This window comes from Opisthocomus hoazin, chromosome 35, assembly GCF_030867145.1.
Source record: "Opisthocomus hoazin isolate bOpiHoa1 chromosome 35, bOpiHoa1.hap1, whole genome shotgun sequence".
Taxonomy (NCBI): domain Eukaryota; kingdom Metazoa; phylum Chordata; class Aves; order Opisthocomiformes; family Opisthocomidae; genus Opisthocomus; species Opisthocomus hoazin.
The window spans coordinates 3,706,847-3,728,840 of record NC_134448.1 but is presented as its reverse complement, the minus strand read 5'-3'; the positions used below and the strand labels follow the sequence as shown (position 1 = coordinate 3,728,840).

The 21,994-nt window shown below is 60.4% G+C and overlaps 1 protein-coding gene across 1 annotated transcript; it reads right to left on the bottom strand.

Moving 5' to 3' along the window:
• Positions 1-593: 593 nt before the first annotated feature.
• Positions 594-21,947, bottom strand: LOC142365290 (EVI5-like protein; the record flags this gene model as incomplete). Its single annotated transcript, XM_075445948.1, has 17 exons — positions 21,908-21,947; positions 15,651-15,841; positions 14,403-14,592; positions 14,016-14,240; positions 13,505-13,579; positions 13,093-13,218; positions 12,321-12,464; positions 12,060-12,149; positions 11,177-11,274; positions 10,997-11,057; positions 9,132-9,185; positions 8,518-8,550; positions 6,750-6,890; positions 5,144-5,272; positions 4,273-4,413; positions 2,628-2,780; positions 594-740 (listed from the first exon to the last, which is right to left on the bottom strand). Coding segments are annotated over exons 1-17 (2,028 nt in total), but the record flags the coding sequence as incomplete, so codon positions are not given.
• Positions 21,948-21,994: the final 47 nt, after the last annotated feature.

Here is a 21,994-nt window from a genome sequence, read left to right as displayed (position 1 = left end):
TATGGGTCCCCCAGCACCCGTGGATGTGGGTTATGGGTCCCCCAGCACCCGTGGGCGCAGGATGTGGGTCCTATAGCATCCACGGGTGCAGGTTATGGGTCCCCCAGCACCCGTGGGCGCAGGATGTGGGTTCCTCAGCACCCATGGGTGCAGGTTATGGGTCCCCCAGCACCCGTGGGCGCAGGATATGGGTCCCCCAGCACCCGTGGGTGTGGGTTACAGGTCCCCCAGCACCCGTGGATGTGGGTTATGGGTCCCCCAGCACCCGTGGGTGCAGGATATAGGTCCCCCAGCACCCATAGGTGCAGGTTACGGGTCCCCCAGCACCCGTGGGTGCAGGATATAGGTGCCACAGCACCTGTGGGTGTGGGTTATGGGTCCCCCAGCACCCGTGGGTGCAGGATATGGGTGCCACAGCAATCACGGGTGTGGGTTACGGTTCCCCCAGCACCCGTGGGTGTGGGTTACGGGTCCCCCAGCACCCGTGGGTGTGGGTTACGGGTCCCCCAGCACCCGTGGGCGCTGTGGGATGCGGCGGGCGCCGCCGGGGAGCACCCACGGGCACCCGCAGGGAGGTGACGGGAGGCTCCCACCTTGCACTGGGCCTCGGCGTGCTTGCGGTGGCTCTCGCTGAGCTGCGCCTGCAGCCCCTTGCTCTGCGCCGCCGCCAGCCGCAGCTGCTCCCGCAGCCCCGCGCACGTCTGCTCCGCCCGGCCCAGCACCGTGCGCTGGATCTGGCTCTGCGGGGGACAGCGCTGTCACCCCCCCCCGGTCCAGCACCCACGTCTGGCCCCGGAGGAGGGGGGGGGGGGGCTGTCGGCACCCTGTCCCCCAGTTCTGACCCCCCCCACCCCCAGCCAGCTCCTGCAGCTCTGCTGCAGCCAGATCCGGCCCTGGATTTGGCACCCAGCACCCATGGACCCAGCATGCCCCCCAGTTCAGGCCTCCCCCCCCCACCAGCACCCCCAGTTTAGCACCTGCAGCCCCAGCACCCCCCACCCCAACACCCCCAGTCCCCTCCAGTTCAGCACCCCCCCCCACCAGCACCCCCAGTTCAGCACCTCCAGCCCCGTCACCCCCCAGTTCAGCACCCCCCACCCCAACACCCCCAGTTCAGCACCCCCCACCCCAACACCCCCAGTCCCCTTCAGTTCAGCACCCCCCCACCAGCACCCCCAGTTTAGCACCTGCAGCCCCAGCACCCACAATTTAACACTTCCAGTTTACCACCCTCAGTCCCAGCACCCCCCAGTTCAGCACCCCCTGCCCCAAAACCCCCAGCCCCCTCCAGTTCAAACCCCCCACCCCAGCACCCCCAGTTCAGCACCTCCAGCCGCAGCACCCCCCAGTTCAGCACCCCCTGCCCCAACACCCCCAGTCCCCTCCAGTTCAGCACCACCCACCCCAACACCCCAGTTCAGCACCTCCCCCACCAGCACCCCCAGTTCAGCACCTCCAGCCGCAGCACCCCCCAGTTCAGCACCCCCCACCCCAACACCCCCAGTTCAGCACCCCCCACCCCAACACCCCAGTCCCCTCCAGTTCAGCACCCCCCACCAGCACCCCCAGTTTAGCACCTGCAGTCCCAGCACCCACAGTTTAACACTTCCAGTTTACCACCCTCAGTCCCAGCACCCCCCAGTTCAGCACCCCCTGCCCCAAAACCCCCAGCCCCCTCCAGTTCAACCCCCCCACCCCAGCACCCCCAGTTCAGCACCTCCAGCCCCAGCACCCCCCAGTTCAGCACCCCCCACCCCAAAACTCCCAGCCCCCTCCAGTTCAACCCCCCACCCCAGCACCCCCAGTTCAGCACCTCCAGCCCCAGCACCCCCCAGTTCAGCACCCCCCACCCAATACCCCCAGTTCAGCACCCCCCACCCCAACACCCCCAGTACCCTCCAGTTCAGCACCCCCCCCCACCAGCACCCTCAGTTCAGCACCTCCAGCCCCAGCACCCCCCCCAGTTCAGCACCCCCTGTCCCAACACCCCCAGTCCCCTCCAGTTCAGCCCCCCCAGTTCAGCACCCCCTGCCCTGACATCCCCAGCCCCCCCAGCTCAGCCTCCTCCACACCAGCACCCCCAGTTCAGCATCTCCAGCCCCAGCACCTCCCAGTTCAGTCTGCTACCACATCCCAGCACCCCCAGTTCAGCACCCCCAGCCCCAAAACACGCAACCCCAGCACACCCAGTTTAGCACCCCAAGGCCCCAGCACGCCCAGTTCAGGTCCCCCTGGCCCCACCACCCCTAGTTGAGCCCCCCCAGCTCCCCATAACCGCCCAGTTCAGCCCCCCCAGCCCCCAGTCAGGATGCGGCCGGGGCTCTGACCTGCGTCTCCAGCTGCAGCACCCGCTGCCCCAGCACCCCAAGGCCCCACCACCCCCAGTTGAGCCCCCCAGCCCCCCATAACCGCCCAGTTCAGCCCCCCCAGCCCCCAGTCAGGATGCGGCCGGGGCTCTGACCTGCGTCTCCAGCTGCAGCACCCGCTGCCCCAGCACCCCAAGGCCCCACCACCCCCAGTTCAGGTCCCCCTGGCCCCACCACCCCCAGTTGAGCCCCCCAGCCCCCCCATAACCGCCCAGTTCAGCCCCCCCCAGCCCCCTGTCAGGATGCGGCCAAGGCTCTGACCTGCGTCTCCAGCTGCAGCACCCGCTGCCGCAGCGCCCGCAGCTCAGCCTGGGCCTGGGCCTCCCGCAGCCGCGCGGCCACCACGGCCTCCTGCAGCGCGTTGGCGTTGCTCCGCCGCGGGGACTCCTTCCAGCGCCCGCCTGCCCGGCCCGCCTGCGCCCCGCACCCGTCAGGCGCCCGTCGGCGGGGTGGGAGACCCGGGTGGCCCCAACGGGGACCCGGGTGGCAAGGCGAGGGTCCCAGGTGGATGGAAGGGGACGGAGGTACTGGGATGAGGGACCCAGTTGGACAGGGTGGGGACCCAGATGTTGGGACAAGGGACCTGGGTGGTCAGAAGGTGACTCAGGTGGCTCGCAGGGGGACTCAGATGTTGGGACAAGGGACCTAAGTGGTCAGAAGGTGATCCAGGTGGCTTGTAGGGGACCTAGATGGCTGGAAGGAGACCCAGATGTTGGGACAAGGGACCTGGGTGGCCAGGAAGGGACCCACATGTTGGGACAAGGGACCTAAGTGGTCAGAAGGTGACTCAGGTGGCTCACAGGGGACTCAGATGTTGGGACAAGGGACCTAAGTGGTCAGAAGGTGATCCAGGTGGCTTGTAGGGGACCTAGATGGCTGGAAGGAGACCCAGATGTTGGGACAAGGGACCTGGGTGGCCAGGAAGGGACCTGGGTGGCCAGGAAGGGACCCGGGTGTTGGGACAAGGGACCCAGGTGGCTGGGAGGGGACGAGTTGGCCAAGATGGGACCCAGCCATCAGGACAAGGGACCAAGGTGGACAGGAGGTGACCCAGGTGGCCAGGAGGGGACCCAGATGTTGAGACAAGGGACCTGCATGGCCAGGAGACCTGGGTGTCCAGGAGGAGACACAGATGTTGGGACGAGGGACATGGGTGGCCAAGATGGGACCCAGCCATCGGGACAAGGGACCAAGTCGGACAGGAGGTGACCCAGGTGGCCAGGAGGGGACCCAGGTGTCGGGATGAGACACCTGGGTGGCCAGAAGGTGACCAGGAAGGGTCCTGGGTGTCCAGGAGGCGACCCAGATGTTGGGACAAGAAACCTGGGTGGCCAGCAAGGGACCTGGGTGGCCAGGAAGGGACCCAGATGTTGGGACAAGGCACCTGGGTGGCCAGGAAGAAACCTGGGTGGCCAGAAGGGGACCCAGATGTTGGGACAAGAAACCTGGGTGGACCTGGGTGGCCAGGAGGGGACCCAGATGATGGGACAAGGGACCTGGGTGGCCAGGACGTGACCTGGGTGTTCAGGAGGGGACTCAGATGTTGGGACAAGGGACCTGGGTGTCCAGGAGGGGACCCAGATGTTGGAACAAGGGACCTGGGTGGCCAGGACGTGACCTGGGTGTTCAGGAGGGGACTCAGATGTTGGGACAAGGGACCTGGGTGTCCAGGAGGGGACTCAGATGTTGGGACAAGGGACCCAGGTGACCAGGAGGGGACACAGGCAGTTGGGAGGGGACCCAGGTGGCTGGGAGGAGACCCAGGTAGCTGAGAAGGGACCCAGATGACCTTGGGAGGGGAACCAGGCACCCTGTGGACAACCCAGGTGACCCGAGGGAGACCCAAGTGACATGGTGGGGGACCCAAGTGACACGGTGGGGGACACCGAGGCGTCCGGGTCCTTACCTGCCAGCTGTCACTGAGGTCCTTGACCTGCTGCTGCAGCTCCGTCAGCGACTTGACGGCCTCGGCCTCGCGCAGGGCCAGCGCCTGCAGCTCCTCCTGCAGCCGCACCACGTTGTCCTCGTCCGGCAGCAGGCTGTTCCTCTGCGGGGACACGGGGGACATCGGCGGGGACGCCCCGAGGTAGGGCCACTGGGTACGGCTGGGGACACCTCGGAGCAGGGATATCTCGGGGCGGTGGCACTGGGCGTCGGCAGGGACAACCACCATGGTGGCACTGGATGTCATCGGGGACAATTTGGGGCGGTGGCACGGGTCATGGGCAGGGACACCCCAAGCTGGTGGCCCTGGATGTCTTCGGGGACAATTTGGGGCGGTGGCATGGGTCATGGGCAGGGACACCCCAAGCTGGTGGCACTGGATGTCACTGGGGACACCCCGGGGCGGTGGCACGGGTCATGGGCAGGGACACCCCAAGCTGGTGGCCCTGGATGTCTTCGGGGACAATTTGGGGCGGTGGCACGGGTCATGGGTAGGGACACCCCAAGCTGGTGTCCCTGGATGTCTTTGGGGACAATTTGGGGCGGTGGCACGGGTCATGGGCAGGGACACCCCAAGCTGGTGGCCCTGGATGTCACTGGGGACAACTCGGGGCAGTGGCACTGAGGACTTGTCCTCCTCTGCCAGGTGGAGGTGAGGACACTCATGGGACACTGGGGGCAGGTGACAGGGGACACAAGGGACAGGGGATCCCCAGGGACAGGTGACACCAGGTCCAGGACCCCCCAGGACACTCCCTGTCCCCAACGCCACCTGTGGGACCGTCCCCACCCCCAGGGCCACCAGCGTGACACCGCAAGCCGTCCCATGTCACCTTCTCCATGTCGAGGACTTTGTCCTGCATCTCCTTGAGGGCACCCAGGGTCTCGCTCTCCCGCAGCCGCGACTGCTCCAGCTCCGTCTCCAGGTGGGTGACAAACTCCTCGCTGAAGCGGGGGTTCCCCTGCCACCGTCCCCAACGTGTCACCCACGGCTGTCCCCACCCCTTGAACACGGCAGTGCCACCCACCCCGCCAACCTGCACCCGAATCCGTGCTGCAGCAGGACCTCAAGTGACCATCCCCATCCCCAGGGCCAGCCAGGTCACCTCCTGGCCACCTGGGTCCCTTGTCCCAACAGCTGGGTCCCCTCCCGGCCACCCAAGTCTCCTCCTGGCCACCCAGGACCCTTGACCCAACATCTGGGTCCCCTTCCGGATACCTGGGTCCCCTCCTGGCCACCCAGATCCCTCCTCGCCACCCACATCCCTTGTCCCAACATCTGGGTCCCCTCCTGGCCACCTGGGTCACCTCCTGGCCACCCAGGTCCCTTGTCCCAACATCTGGGTCCCCTTCCAGCCACCCAGGTCCCTCCTGGCCACCCAGGTGTCTCATCCCAACATCTGGGTCCCCTCCTGGACACTCGGGTCCCCTCCCAGACACCCAGGTCCCTTCTGGCTACCCAGGTCCCTTGTCCCAACATCTGGGTACCCTTCCAGCCACCAAGGTCCCTCCTGGCCACCCAGGTGTCTCATCCCAACATCTTGGTCCCCTCCTGGACACCCAGGTCCCTTCCTGGCCAGCCAGGTCCCTTGTCCCAACATCTGGGTCCCTTCCTGGGCACCCGTGTCACCTCCTGGCCACCCATGCCCCTTGTCCCAACATCTGGGTCCCCTCCTGGACACTCAGGTCCCCTCCCAGACACCCAGGTCCCTTGTCCCAACATCTAGGTCCCTTCCTGGCCACCCAGGTCACCTCCTGGCCACCCAGGTCCCTTGTCCCAACATCTAGGTCCCCTCCTGGCCACCCAGGTCCCTTCCTGGCCACGCAGGTCCCTTGTCCCAACATCTGGGTCCCCTCCCAGCCACCCAGATACCTTCCAGGCCACGCAGGTCCCTTGTCCCAACATCTGGGTTCCCTCCTGGCCACTTGGGTCACCTCCTGGCCTTCTAGGTCCCTTGTCGCAACATCTGGGTCCCCTCACAGCCACCTGGGTCACCTCTTGGCCTCCTAGGTCCCTTGTCCCAACATCTGGGTCCCCTCACAGCCACCTGGGTCACGTCCTGGCCTCCTAGGTCCCTTGTCCCAACATCTCAGTCTCCTCCCAGACACCCAGGTCACCTCCTGGCTACCCAGGTCCCTTGTCCCAACATCTGGGTCCCCTCCTGGACACCCAGGTCCCTTCCTAGCCACCCAGGTCCCCTGTCCCAACATCTGGGTCCCCTCCCAGCCACCCAGATCTCTTCCTGGCCACGCATGTCCCTTGTCCCAACATCTGGGTCCCTTCCTGGCCACCTGGGTCACCTCCTGGCCTCCAGGTCCCTTGTCCCAGCCACCCAGGTCCCTTCCTGGTCTCCCAGGTCCCTTGTCCCTTGGAAGGGGGATTTGTGGGTGGGCGATGGGGACGCCTGGGGACATCTGGGGACGTTTGGGGACACCAACCTGCTGGTCCTGCAGCTGCCGGATGGTGGTCTGGGCGCGCTGCAGGTTCTCAGTGGCCGAGGTGCAGCGTTGCTTCACCACCGCGAGCTCCCGCTTGATGACGTAGTTCTCCTCCGCCTCCTGCGCCCGTGTCACCTGGCCCTGGGGACAGCGGGGACGTGTCACTGCCACGGCACAGTGTGGCCGGTTCTGCTCCGCAGTGTGGCACTGGGAGGGGGGTGGTGGGGACAAGGGGGAGATGCTGGGGGTGACACCAGGGACAAGGAGGTGATGCCAGTCTCACTGCAGGTGAGGCTGGGGACAAGGGAATGATGCTGGGGACAAGGGGGTGTGACACCGTCGACAAGGGGGTGACACCAGTCCCATATCAAGTGACACCAAGGAGAAGGAGGTGACACCAGCCCTGGTGGGTGATGCCAGCCCCATAGCAGGTGACACGAAGGACAAGGAGGTGACAACAGCCCCACAGAAGGTGACACCAGGGAGAAGGAGGTGACACCGCTATGGGGGGTGATGCCAGCCCCACAGAAGGTGACACCAGGGAGAAGGAGGTGACACCAGCCTTGGGGGTGATGCCAGCCCTACAGCAGGTGACACCAAGGACAAGGAGGTGACACCAACCTTGGGGGGTGATGCCAGCCCCACAGCAGGTGACACCAACTCCACACAAGGTGACACTGATGACAAGGAGGTGACACCAGCCTTGGGGGGTGACATCAGCCCCACAGAAGGTGACACCAAGGACAAAGGTGACACCAGCCTCAGGGGGTGACACTGAGGACAAGGAGGTGACACCAGCTTTGGGGGGGTGATGCCAGCCCCACACCAGGTGATACCAAGGACAAGGAGGTGACACCAGCCCCACAGCAGGTGACACCAAGGACAAGGAGGTGACAACAGCCTTGGGGGGTGACATCAGCCCCACAGCAGGTGACACCGAGGACAAGGAGGTGACACCAGCCTTGGGGGTGATGCCAGTCCCACAGCAGGTGACCCCAAGGAGGAGGTGACACCAGCCCCACAGGAGGTGACACCAAGGACAAAGGTGACACCAGTCTCAGGGGGTGACACTGAGGACAAGGAGGTGACACCAGCTTTGGGGGGGTGATGCCAGCCCCACAGCAGGTGACACCAAGGACAAGGATGTGACACCAGCCCCACAGCAGGTGACACCAAGGACAAGGAGGTGACAACAGCCCCACAGCAGGTGACACCAAGGACAAGGAGGTGACAACAGCCTTGGGGGTGATGCCAGTCCCACAGCAGGTAACACCAAGGAGGAGGTGACACCAGCCCCACAGGAGGTGACACCAAGGACAAGGAGGTGACACCAGCCCCACAGCAGGCGACACCAAGGACAAGGAGGTGACACCAGCCCCATGGGGACCTCCAGGGCCATCCTGTCCCCTCTGAGCCGCTCTCACCCCCCAGCCCACGACCTTCCACTCAAAACCCACCAATTTTGGTCAAACTCCTCAAAACAGCGGCTTTTACCCCATTCTTGGCCAAACCCCGCCCCCACGTGCCAACGCCCTCCCCCCCCACTTTCCACCGAGCCCCAAAGTGGGCCCAAACCCCCCATTTTCACCCACCGCCCCCAATCCCCCCTTCCCCTCCCACCCCCCCAAAGCGGGGAAGGTGCGCAGGAGCCTCCGGAAAAGCAGGAAAAAAAGAGCGAATCCTCCCCAAACGAGCCGGGCAGCCAAAAGGGGCAAGAAAAGGGTTAAAACAGAGCAGAAAAGGGAAAAATAGCGATTTTTGACGCTACCTGGATGAGCCTGTCGGCGAGAGCCGCGCTCTCCTGCGGCCGCCGGCGGAGAAGAGAGAGAAAGAGAGGAGAGACGTAACGAGCTTAACGAGCTTAACGAAGGAGACGGAGGCAGCGAGAGGCGGAGGCACCCGGCAACCTTCCCGCGCATCGTCGGTCCCCGTTTTGGGGTGTTTTCCGGGGATTCTAGCTCTTTTATCCCTCATGTCGGGGGGGGGGGGGCGGAAAACATGGCGATGGTGGTGTTTTGCCCTAAAAAGGAACGTTTCCCACCTCCCAGAGGGAGACTTTGTGTGGAAAAATGATAAAGCAGCCGCCTGCTGGACTTAAATCTCCTATTTTTGCCCCAAAATGGTGCTGGGAGGGGAGATTTTGGGGGCGCGGCCTGGAAAAGGGGTGCTGGAGGTCACGTTCATGGGTGCTGGGATCTGCAGGCGGTGGTGTGGGTGCCCCAGGGGAGTTTGGGATGTGCCAGGGGACATTTTTGGGTTTCCCAAGGCGGGGGGGGGGGCGGTTGGGGTGCTCCAGGGGACTTTTTGGGTGCTCCGGGGGTTGGGCGCTCACAGGGGATTTTTGGGGTGCCCTCAGGGGGGGTTTTGGGGTGCCAGGCTTACCTTCTCCAGGGTTTCGATGCGCTGTTTGAGCAGGCGGTTCTCGGTGCGGAGGCGCTGGGGGGGGGGAAAAATGGGAGCAGTGAGTCCCGGGGAGGGGGTTTGATGTCCCCAGGAGGGTCGCTGAGCCTGAGGACAGCTCGGGGACACGGGCGTAAAGTGGCTCTGGGGAGGGGCTAAGCTGACCCCAGATGGCTCCAGTGGCCCTGGGATGGCTCAAACAACCCTGAGCTGGGACAAAGTGGCCCTGGGATGGCTTACGTGGCCTTGGGGACAGCTTAAATGGCCCTGGGATGGGTGGTGGTGGCCCCAGAGTGGCTTAGGTGGCCCCGGTGATGGCTCAAATGGCCCCAGGGATGGGCTCAATGTCCCCAAGGATGGGGGAAGGTGGCCCTGGGATGGCTCACACAACCCTGAAGCTGGGACAAAGTGGCCCTGGTACAGCTTGAGTGGCTCCTGGGGACAGGGTGAGTGACCCTGGGATAGGTCATGGTGGCTCCAGGGTGGCTTAGGTGGCCCCAGGGATGGGCTCAAGGTCCCCAAGGATGGGGGAAGGTGGCCCTGGGATGGCTCACACAACCCTGAAGCTGGGACAAAGTGGCCCTGGGATGGCTTACGTGGCCCTGGGGACAACTTAAATGGGTTTGGGATGGGTGGTGGTGGCTCCAGGGTGGTTTAGGTGGCCCCAAGGTCTTCAAGGATGGGGGAAGGTGGCCCTGGGATGGCTCACACAACCCTGAAGCTGGGACAAAGTGGCCCTGGGATGGCTTACGTGGCCTTGGGGACAGCTTAAATGGCCCTGGGATGGGTGGTGGTGGCCCCAGAGTGGCTTAGGTGGCCCCGGAGATGGCTCAAATGGCCCCAGGGATGGGCTCAATGTCCCCAAGGATGGGGGAAGGTGGCCCTGGGATGGCTCACACAACCCTGAAGCTGGGACAAAGTGGCCCTGGGATGGCTTACGTGGCCCTGGGGACAGCTTAAATGGCCTTGGGATGGGTGGTGGTGGCTCCAGGGTGGCTTAGGTGGCCCCAAGGATGGGCTCAAGGTCTTCAAGGATGGGAGAAGGTGGCCCTGGGATGGCTCACACAACCCTGAAGCTGGGACAAAGTGGCCCTGGGATGGCTTACGTGGCCCTGGGGACAGGATGAGTGGCCTTAGGGACAGGCTGAGTGGCCCTGGGATAGGTCATGGTGGCTCCAGAAAGGCTTAGGTGGCCCCGGAGATGGCTCAAATGGCCCCAGGGATGGGCTAAAGGTTCCCAAGGATGGGTGCAAGTGGCCCTGGGATGGCCAAACTGCTCTGTGAGAGGTCAAGTGGCCCCAGGATGGCTGAAGTGGCTCTTGGGGACACCTTCAGTGCCCCCTGGGAAGGGCAGAAGTGGTCCCATGATGGCATCAATGGCCTCAGAGATGGGCTAAGCTGCCCCAGGAGGTCCCAGCTGGCCTTGGAGATGGCTCAGAAGGGGTTGGGGACAGGCTAAATGGTACCCAGGACGGGCTAAGTGGCCCTGGGTACAGCTTCAGTGGCCCTGGGATGGGTCAAAGCGATCTCAGGATGGCTCAGGTGGCCCCAGGGATAAGCAAAGTTGTCCCAGGACGGCCCAGTTGGGCCCAGGGCCGGGCTAAGCCATCCCAGGATGGCTCAAGTGACCCTGGGGATGGGTGAAGTGGCTCCAGGGAGAGGCTCAGCCATTCAGAGATGGCTCAAGTGGCCCCAGGAACGGGCTACGAAGCCTCGGGATGGCTCCAAGTGACCCCGGGGATGGGTCAAAGGGACCCTGGGAAGGCTCAGATGGCTCTGAGGATGGACCAAGATGGCTCCAGCATGGCTTAGATGGCCTCATGGCGCCAACACTTGACCTGTCTCACCTTGATCTCAATCTGCTCCTCCATCTCTTTGTTCTTGATGGTGGCGTACTCCTTCTCCAGCCTGCTCGGGACGTGGGGACACGCTGGGACACGAGGATGGGGACCAAACCCCCTGGCCCCGTGCCCCACAGCTGATGGGGGGACCTGACCCAAGCGTAGGAACCCACCTCCCCATCTCACCTCTTCATCTTCTTGGGGTTGTACTTGACTTGGAAGGCCCTGAGGATGAGCTTATCGGGGCAGCTGTCGAACTGGTGCGGGATCACCTTCTGGAAGTACTGCAGGCACAGAAACCGGCCGTGAAACATGGCCCTGAAATACAGCCCATCGCGTAAACCGGCCCCAAAATCGGTCCCACTGGGTAAAACCAGTCCCACAACAGGGCCTGTTGGATCAATCTACCCCAAAACACGCTCTCGTTGCATAAATCCACCCAAAAATACAATTTATTGGACAAACCAGCCCCAAAATATGACCTGTTGTGTAAATCTAAAACACAGCCCGCTGCATAAATCCACCACGGAATATGACCTGTTGCATAAATTGGCCCCAAACACACCCAGTTGGGAGAAACCCTCCCCAAAATACTAAATTTGGGGATAAATCTGCCCCAGACTACATCCCCTTGGACAAGTCTGCCCAAAAATACATCCCCTTGGATGTGCTGTTGGACCAATCCACCCCGAAATACATCCTGCTTCCTAAATCCGCCCCAAAACACGTCCTGTTGGACAAACCCGCCCCAAAACACGTCCTGCGTCCTAAATCTGCCCCAAAACACGTCCTGTTGGACAGATCCGCCCCAAAACACGTCCTGCTTCCTAAATCTGCCCCAAAACACGTCCTGTTGGACAAATCCGCCCCAAAACACGTCCTGTTGGACAGATCCGCCCCAAAACACGTCCTGTTGGACAGATCCGCCCCAAAACACGTCCTGCTTCCTAAATCTGCCCCAAAACACGTCCTGTTGGACAAATCCGCCCCAAAACACGTCCTGTTGGACAGATCCGCCCCAAAACACGTCCTGTTGGACAGATCCGCCCCAAAAGCCACCAGCAGGTACCTGGGACATGCCCTCCATGTCGAGCTGGACGAGCTCAGCCTGGTTGAACTGCAGCAGTGCCATTCCCACACGGAAGACGATCTCCAGCCCCTGCAGGAAGGGTCCACGCTTGACCTCACGCTATCGCCTTTCTCACCTGGGGTTTGGGGTTTTTCTCTCCGAAACCAGACCAGCTGGCGTGGGCAGAACGTTTCCACATCCAAGTGGAAAACGTGGTTGCGGTCCCTTTGCGATTTATGGGGTAGGCCGTGGCCCGGTTACCTCGTACATGAAGATGTCGAAGACACGCGTGGCCACGGGAAGAGGGAAGGTGGTGAGGAAGAGGGTGAGGAACCAGGACGAGGCGTACATGGAAGTGAGGAAGCTCTGCGAGCGGAAGTGGATGTTCAGCTCCGGAAGCTGCTCCTGGACGTGAAAAATGGGGGAAATTAAGTGAAACGGGGAATGGTGGATGTTTTTAGGGGTCATTCTGTGGCTGCTGAGGTTTGAACAGGTCCATGAGGTCTTAAAGAGGTTGCTGAGGGGTCTCATGGAAAGGCCCTTGGTGGGGGGAGCTCATGTGTGGTCCCCAGGGTCTCATGGATGTCCCTCAGGGCATTTCGTGGATGGTCCCTGGGGTGTCTCATGGAGGGTCCCTCTGGGTCTCTCACAGATGGCCCCAGGGTCTCATGGATGGTCCCTGGGGTGTCTCACGGATGGTCCCTTTGGGTCTCTCACAGATGACCCCAGGGTCTCATGGATGGTCCCTGGGGCATCTCGTGGAGGTGCCGTGGGGTCTCACGGATGGCCCCACGGTATCTTGTGGACATCCTTGGGGTCCCACAGATGTCCCCCTTGAGAAATTATGGATAGTCCTCAAGACATCTCACAGAGGGCCCCAGGATCTATGTTGCTGAACATGAGCTCCATCAGAGGAACCCAGTTCTCCCAAGAGCTGCCACCTCACTCCCACCTCTCCTGGGCCTTGACCCCAGGCTCTACCCACCGGTTCCCACCACCCTGAGTGTTTTGGGGGGCATGGGGTGGTGCCTACCTGCAGCATGTACTCAAACTGGTAGATGCAGAGCCCCAGCTCGGCCATGCTGGGTTTGAAGAGTTCCCGTAAGCGGTATTCCTGCATCAGCCTCACGAAGACGCAGAAAGCCTCTTCCTCGGGCATCTGGAGACCCAAACGGACATGAATTCCCCCTTCAACCCGTGCTGGCAGCTCCAGATGTGGAGCCTCTTTCTATCAGTGATGGGATGGGACGTGCCAGGAGCCGTCCCTTGACGAAGGGGGGATTTTAAACCCATTAGGAGTAGAGTGGGCTGGTGGGAATGAGCCAATTTTGCTCCTGAGGATGAAGAAAAAGGCTCCCATTTCCCAACCCCATTCTACCACATCTCCAGAGGGTGTTAAAAACACCCCATCAGCAGCTCCTCCTCGCCCCGGGGCCGTCACAAACCTGCATGAGCAGCAGGCCCACGATGAAGGCGCTACCCTGGCAGTATCCGACCTCCCGGTCCACCAGCGAATAGGCCTGGAAGGAGGAAAAAAATCCCAAAATAAATATATGTGCGAGCAGGGGGACCAGCTGGGCCACCATCCCTGCTTGCTGTGGGAGGGCAACAGTGGAGGGAAGCGTTGGCTGTGGCAAATAGCTATTTTTTTTCTGGTTGACAACACCTCCTGTGAGCACGACGTCGCTCTACACTTGGATTTCGACCCCAAAAGACTCAATCATCCATCTCTTCATTCAGAGGAAAACTCAATAGGAAAAATGAGGTCTGGGACGGATGTGAAGCGAGGTCCTTTTGTGCGAAAAGGGCTATCAGGCTCCAAAAAGCGATGGTTCCAGGAGTTTGTGGTGGAAACCAAACCCATCAATAATTAATGTGCAGTTAAAACAGCTTCAAAACCCAAAGCAGCATCTGGGCCGCGGCCAAGATCCGCCGGTGTTCGAGGAAAGACGTTACCTTCATGACGTTGAAGAGCACCTCCTGGCCCAGACTGTCCTGTCCCTTGAAGAACTCATGCTCCGGGTAGGTGCGGGCGATATCCCGTCGGATGAGCTTCTCGCAGGGAGAGGACATCTTCAGCAGCTCTGAGTATTGGTTTTTGACGGGCATGTCAGTGGCACTGCAGAGCAGCTGCCAGACGATGGCACGGAAGTGGTGGGGGATCCCTTTGCGGATGAGTTCCTGGGGAAAAACGGGGCAAAAACCGGAGAAAACGGGTTTCAAGAAGATGGGGAAGCTCCTTGGGGATGGGGAGACATCATCCTGCCCAGGCATGGGGAAGATCACGGTGCAGATTTTTGCAGTGGGGTTAAAATAGTCTGAAAAATAAAGGGGTTTCCTCACCTTTAGCAGCTTCTCCTTCTTCTTCCGCCACTCATCCCACTCATTGACGATGCGGCCCCAGAGGATCCAGGTGTCCTCTTCGAGGTGGCTGAGGTTGGAGGAGGCCGAGGAGCTGGAGACCAAGGAGGAGCCGCTGTTCCTTCGCGAGCCGTTCATGGAGCGCATCGACTTGGAGTCAGCCTCCAGTAGCCTGCGGGAGACCGAGATAGCCCCAAAAAAGCTCCAAAGGAGGAAAGCGCCCCCAAAAGCATCCCAAAAGAGGAGATATTCCCCCAAAACAGCCTTCAAGGAGAAGAGATTCCCCCATAATTGTCACCAAAAAGTAGATATTCCCCCAAAAAAAACACAAAGGAGGAGAGATTCCCCCAAAACCATGCTAAAAGAAGAGAGATTCCCCCCCAAATCACCCCAAACAAAAAGATATTCCCCTAAAAACTGCCCCAAAGGAGATGAGAGCCCCCCAAAAAGGTCCCAAAAAGGGAGATATTCCCCCCAAAAAACCACAAAGGAGGAGAGATTCCCCCCAAACCACCCCAAACAAGCAGATCTTCCCCGAAAAACCACCCCAGAGGAGGAGATATTCACCCAAAATGCCCCAAAAGAGGAGAGATTCCTCCAAAACCCCTCCAAAAAAGGAGATATTCCCCCAAAACCGCCCCAAAGGAGGAGAGATTCCCCCCAAACAAGCAGATCTTCCCCCAAAACCACCTCAGAGGAGGAGATATTCCCCTAAAATGCCCCAAAAGAGGAGAGATTCCTCCAAAACCCCTCCAAAAAAGGAGATATTCCCCCAAAACCGCCCCAAAGGAGGAGAGATTCCCCCCAAACAAGCAGATATTCCCCCCAAAACCACCTCAGAGGAGGAGATATTCCCCTAAAATGCCCCAAAAGAGGAGAGATTCCTCCAAAACCCCTCCAAAAAAGGAGATATTCCCCCAAAACCGCCCCAAAGGAGGAGAGATTCCCCCCAAACAAGCAGATATTCCCCCCAAAACCACCTCAGAGGAGGAGATATTCCCCTAAAATGCCCCAAAAGAGGAGAGATTCCTCCAAAACCCCTCCAAAAAAGGAGATATTCCCCCAAAACCGCCCCAAAGGAGGAGAGATTCCCCCCAAACAAGCAGATATTCCCCCCAAAACCACCTCAGAGGAGGAGATATTCCCCTAAAATGCCCCAAAAGAGGAGAGATTCCTCCAAAACCCCTCCAAAAAAGGAGATATTCCCCCCAAACCACCCCCAGCGCTCACCGGTTTTGCTCCTCCAGCTTGGCCAGCAGCTCCAGCTCGTCGGGGCTGAGGTTCTCCGAGTCGGAGGTGGGCGAACACGCCGGGGCCGAGTTGACGGAGGAGAGGCCTTCGTGGGACGACGAGTCGGGGCTGACGGCCGGTGACGCCATGGCGGCGGCGGCGCCGCGTCCGCGGGGATTTTGGGGGCTCACCTGGAAAGTTGAGAGGTGGACGTGAGCCCCGTGGCTTTTCCTCCTCACCGCGGTGCTTCAAAGCTCTTAAAAAAAACCCCTAATTTAGCTAATTTGATAGAAAACAGGACGCGAGCGTCGCTCAGTCCGCAGCCGCTTAATTCCCTAAAAACCCCCCATTTAAGCCCAGTTTTCCCAGCAAGCCAGCTCTCAGCACGTCAGCCCGCGTTTTCCCAAAATTAGCTGAATTAAATTCAGCTAAAAAGCAGAATTCAGCATGATGGACCCTCGTTTTTGGGAAGGAATGAGCATTTTCCCGAAATTAGCTGAATTAAATTAACCTGAAAAGCAAATTCAGCCTAATGGGCCCTCATTTTTGGGAAGGAACTGGTGTCTTCCCAAAATTAGCTGAATTAAATTAAGCTAAAAAGCAGAATTCAGCCCAACGGACCCTCGTTTTTGGGAAGGAACGGGCCAACGTGGGAAGAGAGGGTTTACCAGGAGCCGTCCCCGCCGTGGATTTGCTTTCGGGGGTTGACGGCACCCAGTTTGCCCATTTTGGGGGTGTTTCATGGAAAAACAGCTCCCCGGGGAGGGATGAGTCCTGGTGCGGGATCGCGGGGACGGGGAGAAACGGGGTGGAAAACGGTGGGTTGAGGAGTGCTGAAAAAAGAGGGGTTTCAAGCCGGCAGAAAACCGGTGGAAAGGGGCCTGGAAGCGCCACCACGGTGCACGACCCAGGGTTTTATAAGAAATTGGCCCAAAAATGGGCTCGGCGGACCCCAATCTCAGCCCCTTTGTGAGAGCAGGTTAATAAAAAAATAAAATTCTGGCTGCGGGGGGATGCTGCGGAGTCTGCAGGGTCCCCACGTGCCCCCCAAGTCCCCACACACGGCCCTCACATCGGCTTATCCGCCCCCAAAATCGCTGTTTTACACCTTTTCCGCCCATTTTTACGCCTTTTCCGCCCATTTTTACGCCTTTTCCGCACGGTTTTGTGCCTTTTCCGCCCATTTCTACTCCTTTTCTGTGACGTTTTACACCTTTCCCACCCATTTTTTCGCCTTTTCCGTGATGTTTCGTGCCTTTCCCGCCCATTTTTACGCCTTTTCTGCGCCGGTTTCGTGCCTTTCCTGCCCATTTTTATGCCTTTTTCGCCCATTTTTGCAGTGTTTCGCACCTTTCCCACCCCGTTTTCACACCATTTTCCACGCTGCTTTCTCAGCGTCTCTCGGTGCCGTTCTGCGCCTTTTTGGCACCATTTTTCCCGCGGTTCGGAGCCATTTCCACTTTTTTTTCCCCGCGCCGCTTTCGCCGCCTCCTCTCAAAAGTTCATCGGAAGCGGGGATTCACCCCCGGCTTCGGCAGCGATTTTTGGAGGCACCAACACCCACCATCAAAATCCGCCAATTTGCCAGAAACCCCAATTCTTAATGTGCAAAAGGGGCCAGATAAGGGAAAAAAAATATTGATTAAACCACAAATATTTCAGCGGGAAGTTCTTGAGCTTCACCAACATCCCCCAGTGGGTGGAAAGAGGAGGAAAATGGATAAAAAAATGGGGTTAAACATTGCGGATTTTGCCACTGGCGGGGACGAAGCAGGTGCGAATTTTAAGCTCAAACGCCGCCGGGTTTCAAACCGCCCAAAACTCACCTAAAAACGGGTGAAAATCGAATCCAGCACCAAAACAGCGCGAAGAAACCGCACTCCCCGCCCCAGCGCCGGCCACCAAACTGCATTTCCAAGCGTGGCTTTTTTGGGGGAAAAACTACCCAAAATGCCACTCGGGTGGTGATTTTGGGGTTTTTCACAGTCCTAAATGGGTGGAAACGAGCCCAAAACTGGGAGGGTTTGGTGTTTTTTGGGCTTTTTCAGCAAAATAGGGTGGGTTTTTCACCCTCCCCCTCCTCATCCAGGCTGCTGGTGGCGGCAGGTATCAAACGCCACCGGCGAAACCCCGATTGATGGAAAACTGTCGGGAAAACGGGAAAAAAAAAAATAAATCAAAAACGGAGGGAGAATTTTTGGAGGGGAAAAAAACCCCCAAAACCTGAGATTTGGGAACCGCGAGCCGCTCTGGCGTCGCCAAAACCCCTGGGTTTGAACCCAAAAGGAGAGGGAGCGTCGCGGACGGCACAAAGCCGCGGCTCGGGGGGCTGCGGTCGCTCCATCTTCTGGGCGGCTGCGGAATGAGGGGGGGGGGGGATGATTTGGGGGGCACCCAAGGACCCTCCCCACCCCCCCCAAACCTGCTCCCCAGGGATGGGGGGGGCACAAGGTGTGCACTGGCTGGGGGGGGGGTGTGATAAGCCCCCCCCCCCCCCCCCCGCTTAATAAATGACATTTGGGGGGGCCACGGTGGGATAGGGGAGGCCCAGAAGCCCGCCGCAGACACCCCCCCCACCATTTTTTTTTTTTTAACCAAAATCTCATTATTTTAGGGCAAAAAAATACGCGAGGGACAACACCCTCTTTGCACACAGGAGCAGGCTGCAATATGGGGGGGGGGAACCCAATAAAGGAGGGGAGTAGGGGAGGGAAACACCCCCAATGTCCCCCCTTGTAGTGGGGGGGGGCACCCCTACTGTGCCCCCCCATGGTGTGATGGGGGCACCCCCCAATGCCCCCCCTCCCCAAATAGCCCCGAATTACCCCACCCTGGGGGGGCACCTTTGTGGTTTCCTTTGGGGAGGGGGGGGGGTTAAACCTCCAATTACCCCCTTAGCTTGGGGGAGGGGGAATCCCCCAATTACCCTATAGCTCTGGGGTGGGGGGGTTGCCCCCAGTGCCAGGGAGATTCTCCCAGTACCCCCCCCAATATGGGAGGGAGTCACCCTCCAAAGAATGGGGGTACCCCCACTTACCCCCCAGCTTGAGGGGGGAGGGGGCAACCCCAATAACCCCCCCTATGCTGGGGGGGAATATTAACCCCAAATTACCCCCCCCCAAGCATTATCCCCACAGACCCCCCCTCCTCAGGGCCTGGAGGGGGGGCTTTACCCCTAATAACCTACCCCCCCCGGGGGGTCACCCTCAAATACCCCCTCACCGAGGAGGGGGTGTTATCCCCAATCCCCTCACTAAACTTGGGGGGGGGGGGTAGCCCCAATTACCCCCCCCGGGGGGTGACTACCCCTGACCACCACCCACAGCCGACCACCCCCCCCCCCCCCCCCCGAGGGGGGGCACTCCCCATTGCTGAGGGATGGAACCCCCCTCCCCGAGGGGCCTGGCCCCCCCCGGCCCCTCCTACCTGCGAGGCGCTGCCATGGCGACCGCCGGCTGCCTCCGAGGAGGGGGGGGGTGTCCCCGGCTCCCCCCCGCCGCCACCGCCGCCGCCGCCGCCGCCGCCCCGGGCCCCGCCGCTGCCATGGGGGCAACCGCCACAACCGCCGCCGCCCCGACAGACAGAGACTGACAGGCGACCCCGCCCCGCAGCCAATCAACGCGCCGGATCCGCGTCTCTGCCCGCCCCCCTCGCCGAGCCGCCGCCAACAGTCGCGGCCCTCTCGAGAATGAGACACCGCGGGGGACCCGGCTACAAACCGCTCCTGCTGAGCGGTGAGCCAATGCGATGGCTCGGGGGTTGTTGATGGGCAAGCCGCCTTTCCAATGAGAGTCAAGGAGATGGTTTTCCCCTCGACCGGGAGGGGGTGGGCACCGCCTTGCTGAGAGGCGAATGGCAGGCGCAGGTGGTGATGATTGATAGTCAGAGAGACCAATCGGCTGCCACATCTCCCTTGGAGTGGCAACCTGGCTGACAGGAGAGGGCAACAAGCCCAGCCTCTTCAGCTGGAGGGTTTGGATTTGATTGACAGGAGAATCTACCAATCGCTAGCGCAGGAGAAGGTGCGGCAGCATATGGGGATGTGGAGACTAAGCAGCATTCACCCCTCCAGCACAGGTGGCTGATCCTGCCTCCCTGGGGAGATATGACGTTCTTATTGGCTGACGAGGATGATAGACAGTCGCTTCCACCTATGGGGCGTCGAGTAGCTGATGGCAGAGCTGTGGTGAGGGGTCCAAGGTGAAGTTGCTCTCTGTGCCCTCAGGGAGGGAGCACGGGTCGGAGACCCAGGATGGGGGTCCCCAGTTCCCCAGGGACAAGGGTGTAGGGGGTCTCTGGTTACCCAAAGAGGGGGGTATTGGGGTGATGTAAGGGGGGAAAACCCCATTCTCCATGGGGGGGGGAGGGGGGATCCCCCATTCCCCACGGGCCTGGATGTGGGGGCCACTGGGGTCCCCAGTTCCCCAGGGAGGAGGGTTTGGGGGCCATCAGGGATGTGATGGCGCGTGGGGCGTCCCTGGGGACAATGGGACACAGAGCTCTGCCAGTCCCCGGGCGGTGGGATGCGGGAGGTGGCCCCAGGACCTGGGGGTGCTGAGGTGCCCTTGAGGATATCTTTAACCCTTCCGAGAAGTGGCTTTTCTTGGAGCTTAAAGGGATTTTTCAACCACTCCAGCTCCAGTGTTTAAAACATAAAACGAGAAAAAAACCCTAAAAAAGGTTAAAGAGATAAGGACATGGGAGGTTTAGCAGTGACAGTTGGTGTTTTCAGTACACTCTTGACTTTTATCTCAGTCTTCTATTTTTTTCAGCTTAAAAAAAAGAATCCCAGAATCCCAGCATGGTCGGGGTTGGCAGGGCCCTCTGTGGGTCACCCAGTGCCACCCCCTGCCCAAGCAGGGTCACCCAGAGCAGGGGGCACAGCACCGCGGCCAGGCGGGGCTGGAATATCTCCAGAGAAGGAGACTCCACAGCCTCCCTGGGCAGCCTGGGCCAGGGCTCCGTCACCCTCAGAGGGAAGAAGTTCTTCCTCGGGTTCAGCTGGAGCTTCCTCTGCTCCAGTTTGTGCCCATTGCCCCTTGTCCTGTCTCTGGGCACCACTGGACAGAGCCTGGCCCCGTCCTCCTGACCCCCACCCTGCAGATATTGATCGGCATTTCTAAGGTCCCCTCGCAGCCTTCTCTTCTCCAGGCTCAACAAGCCCAGCTCCCTCAGCCTTTCCTCGTAGGGGAGATGCTCCCATCCCCTCCTCATCCTCGCAGCCCTCCGCTGGACTCTCCCCAGTAGCTCCTCATCTTTCTTGAACTGGGGAACCCAGAACTGGACCCAGCACTCCAGATGGGGCCCTCCCCAGGGCAGAGCAGAGGGGGAGGAGAACCTCCCTGACCTGCTGCCCACACTCCTTGTGGTGCACCCCAGGATCCCATTGGCCTTCTTGGCACCCAGGGCACGCTGCTGGCCCTTGGTCGACCTGTCGTCCCCCAGCACTCCCAGTCCCTCTCCGCAGAGCTGCTCCCAGCAGGTCAGCCCCAGCCTGTCCTGGTGCCTGGGGTTGTTCCTCCCCAGGTGCAGGACCCTGCCCTTACCCTTGTTGAGCTTCATCAGGTTCCTCTCTGCCCAACTCTTCAGCCTGTCCAGGTCTCGCTGGATCCAGCACAGCCTGCTGGTGCATCCATCACGCCATCCTTGACTTTTTTTAACCTTCTCCCACTCCACCGGGACAAACCACATGCTGACAGCAGAAGGGGAAAGCACCGCAAGAGCGCACGGGCTGAATTCACAGCGTTTCAACCCAAAACTGACCGCATTGCCGCTTAGAAAGTGCCAGAGCCCCAAGGGCATGAGCGGCCAACATGGGGAGGAGTTTGGCCTCGACTTCCCCTAAATTCGGGATCGAAAAAGGGGAAGTCGGACAAAAAGAGGAAGCCGATTGCCTCGAGAGCAAGGGAACAGGCGTGAGGGATGTTCAACTTTCGTTTGTGTTTGCTCTTCCCGAGGTGCTGCTGTGAAATTTAGCTGAATCTGTCAACGCTGAAGTTATTCATAAGTTCTAACTTTTGTTTTCCACGCTAGCCAGCCCAGGGGACACCTGGCTCGAAGCCCTGAGGGCTTTCAGGCAGCGAAACGAATTTTCTGGAGAAGATATGAAGGAAATGGTGCCCAAAAAATGAGGATTTTCCCTGCGCTAAGATTCTCGTGTTAAAAACACAAGAAATGGTCACAAAACCACTGAGCAAAATGCTAAAGTATTCCCACTAAACCAAAAAACCAAAAAAAAGCTGAATTTTGGTGCTCACCTTGGAGAATGCTGGTCTCCGCTTTGGCATGAGACCTCCAGAAAAAACCCTCCTTGGGCTGGTGTCGGCCTCGTCTGAGGAGAGGGA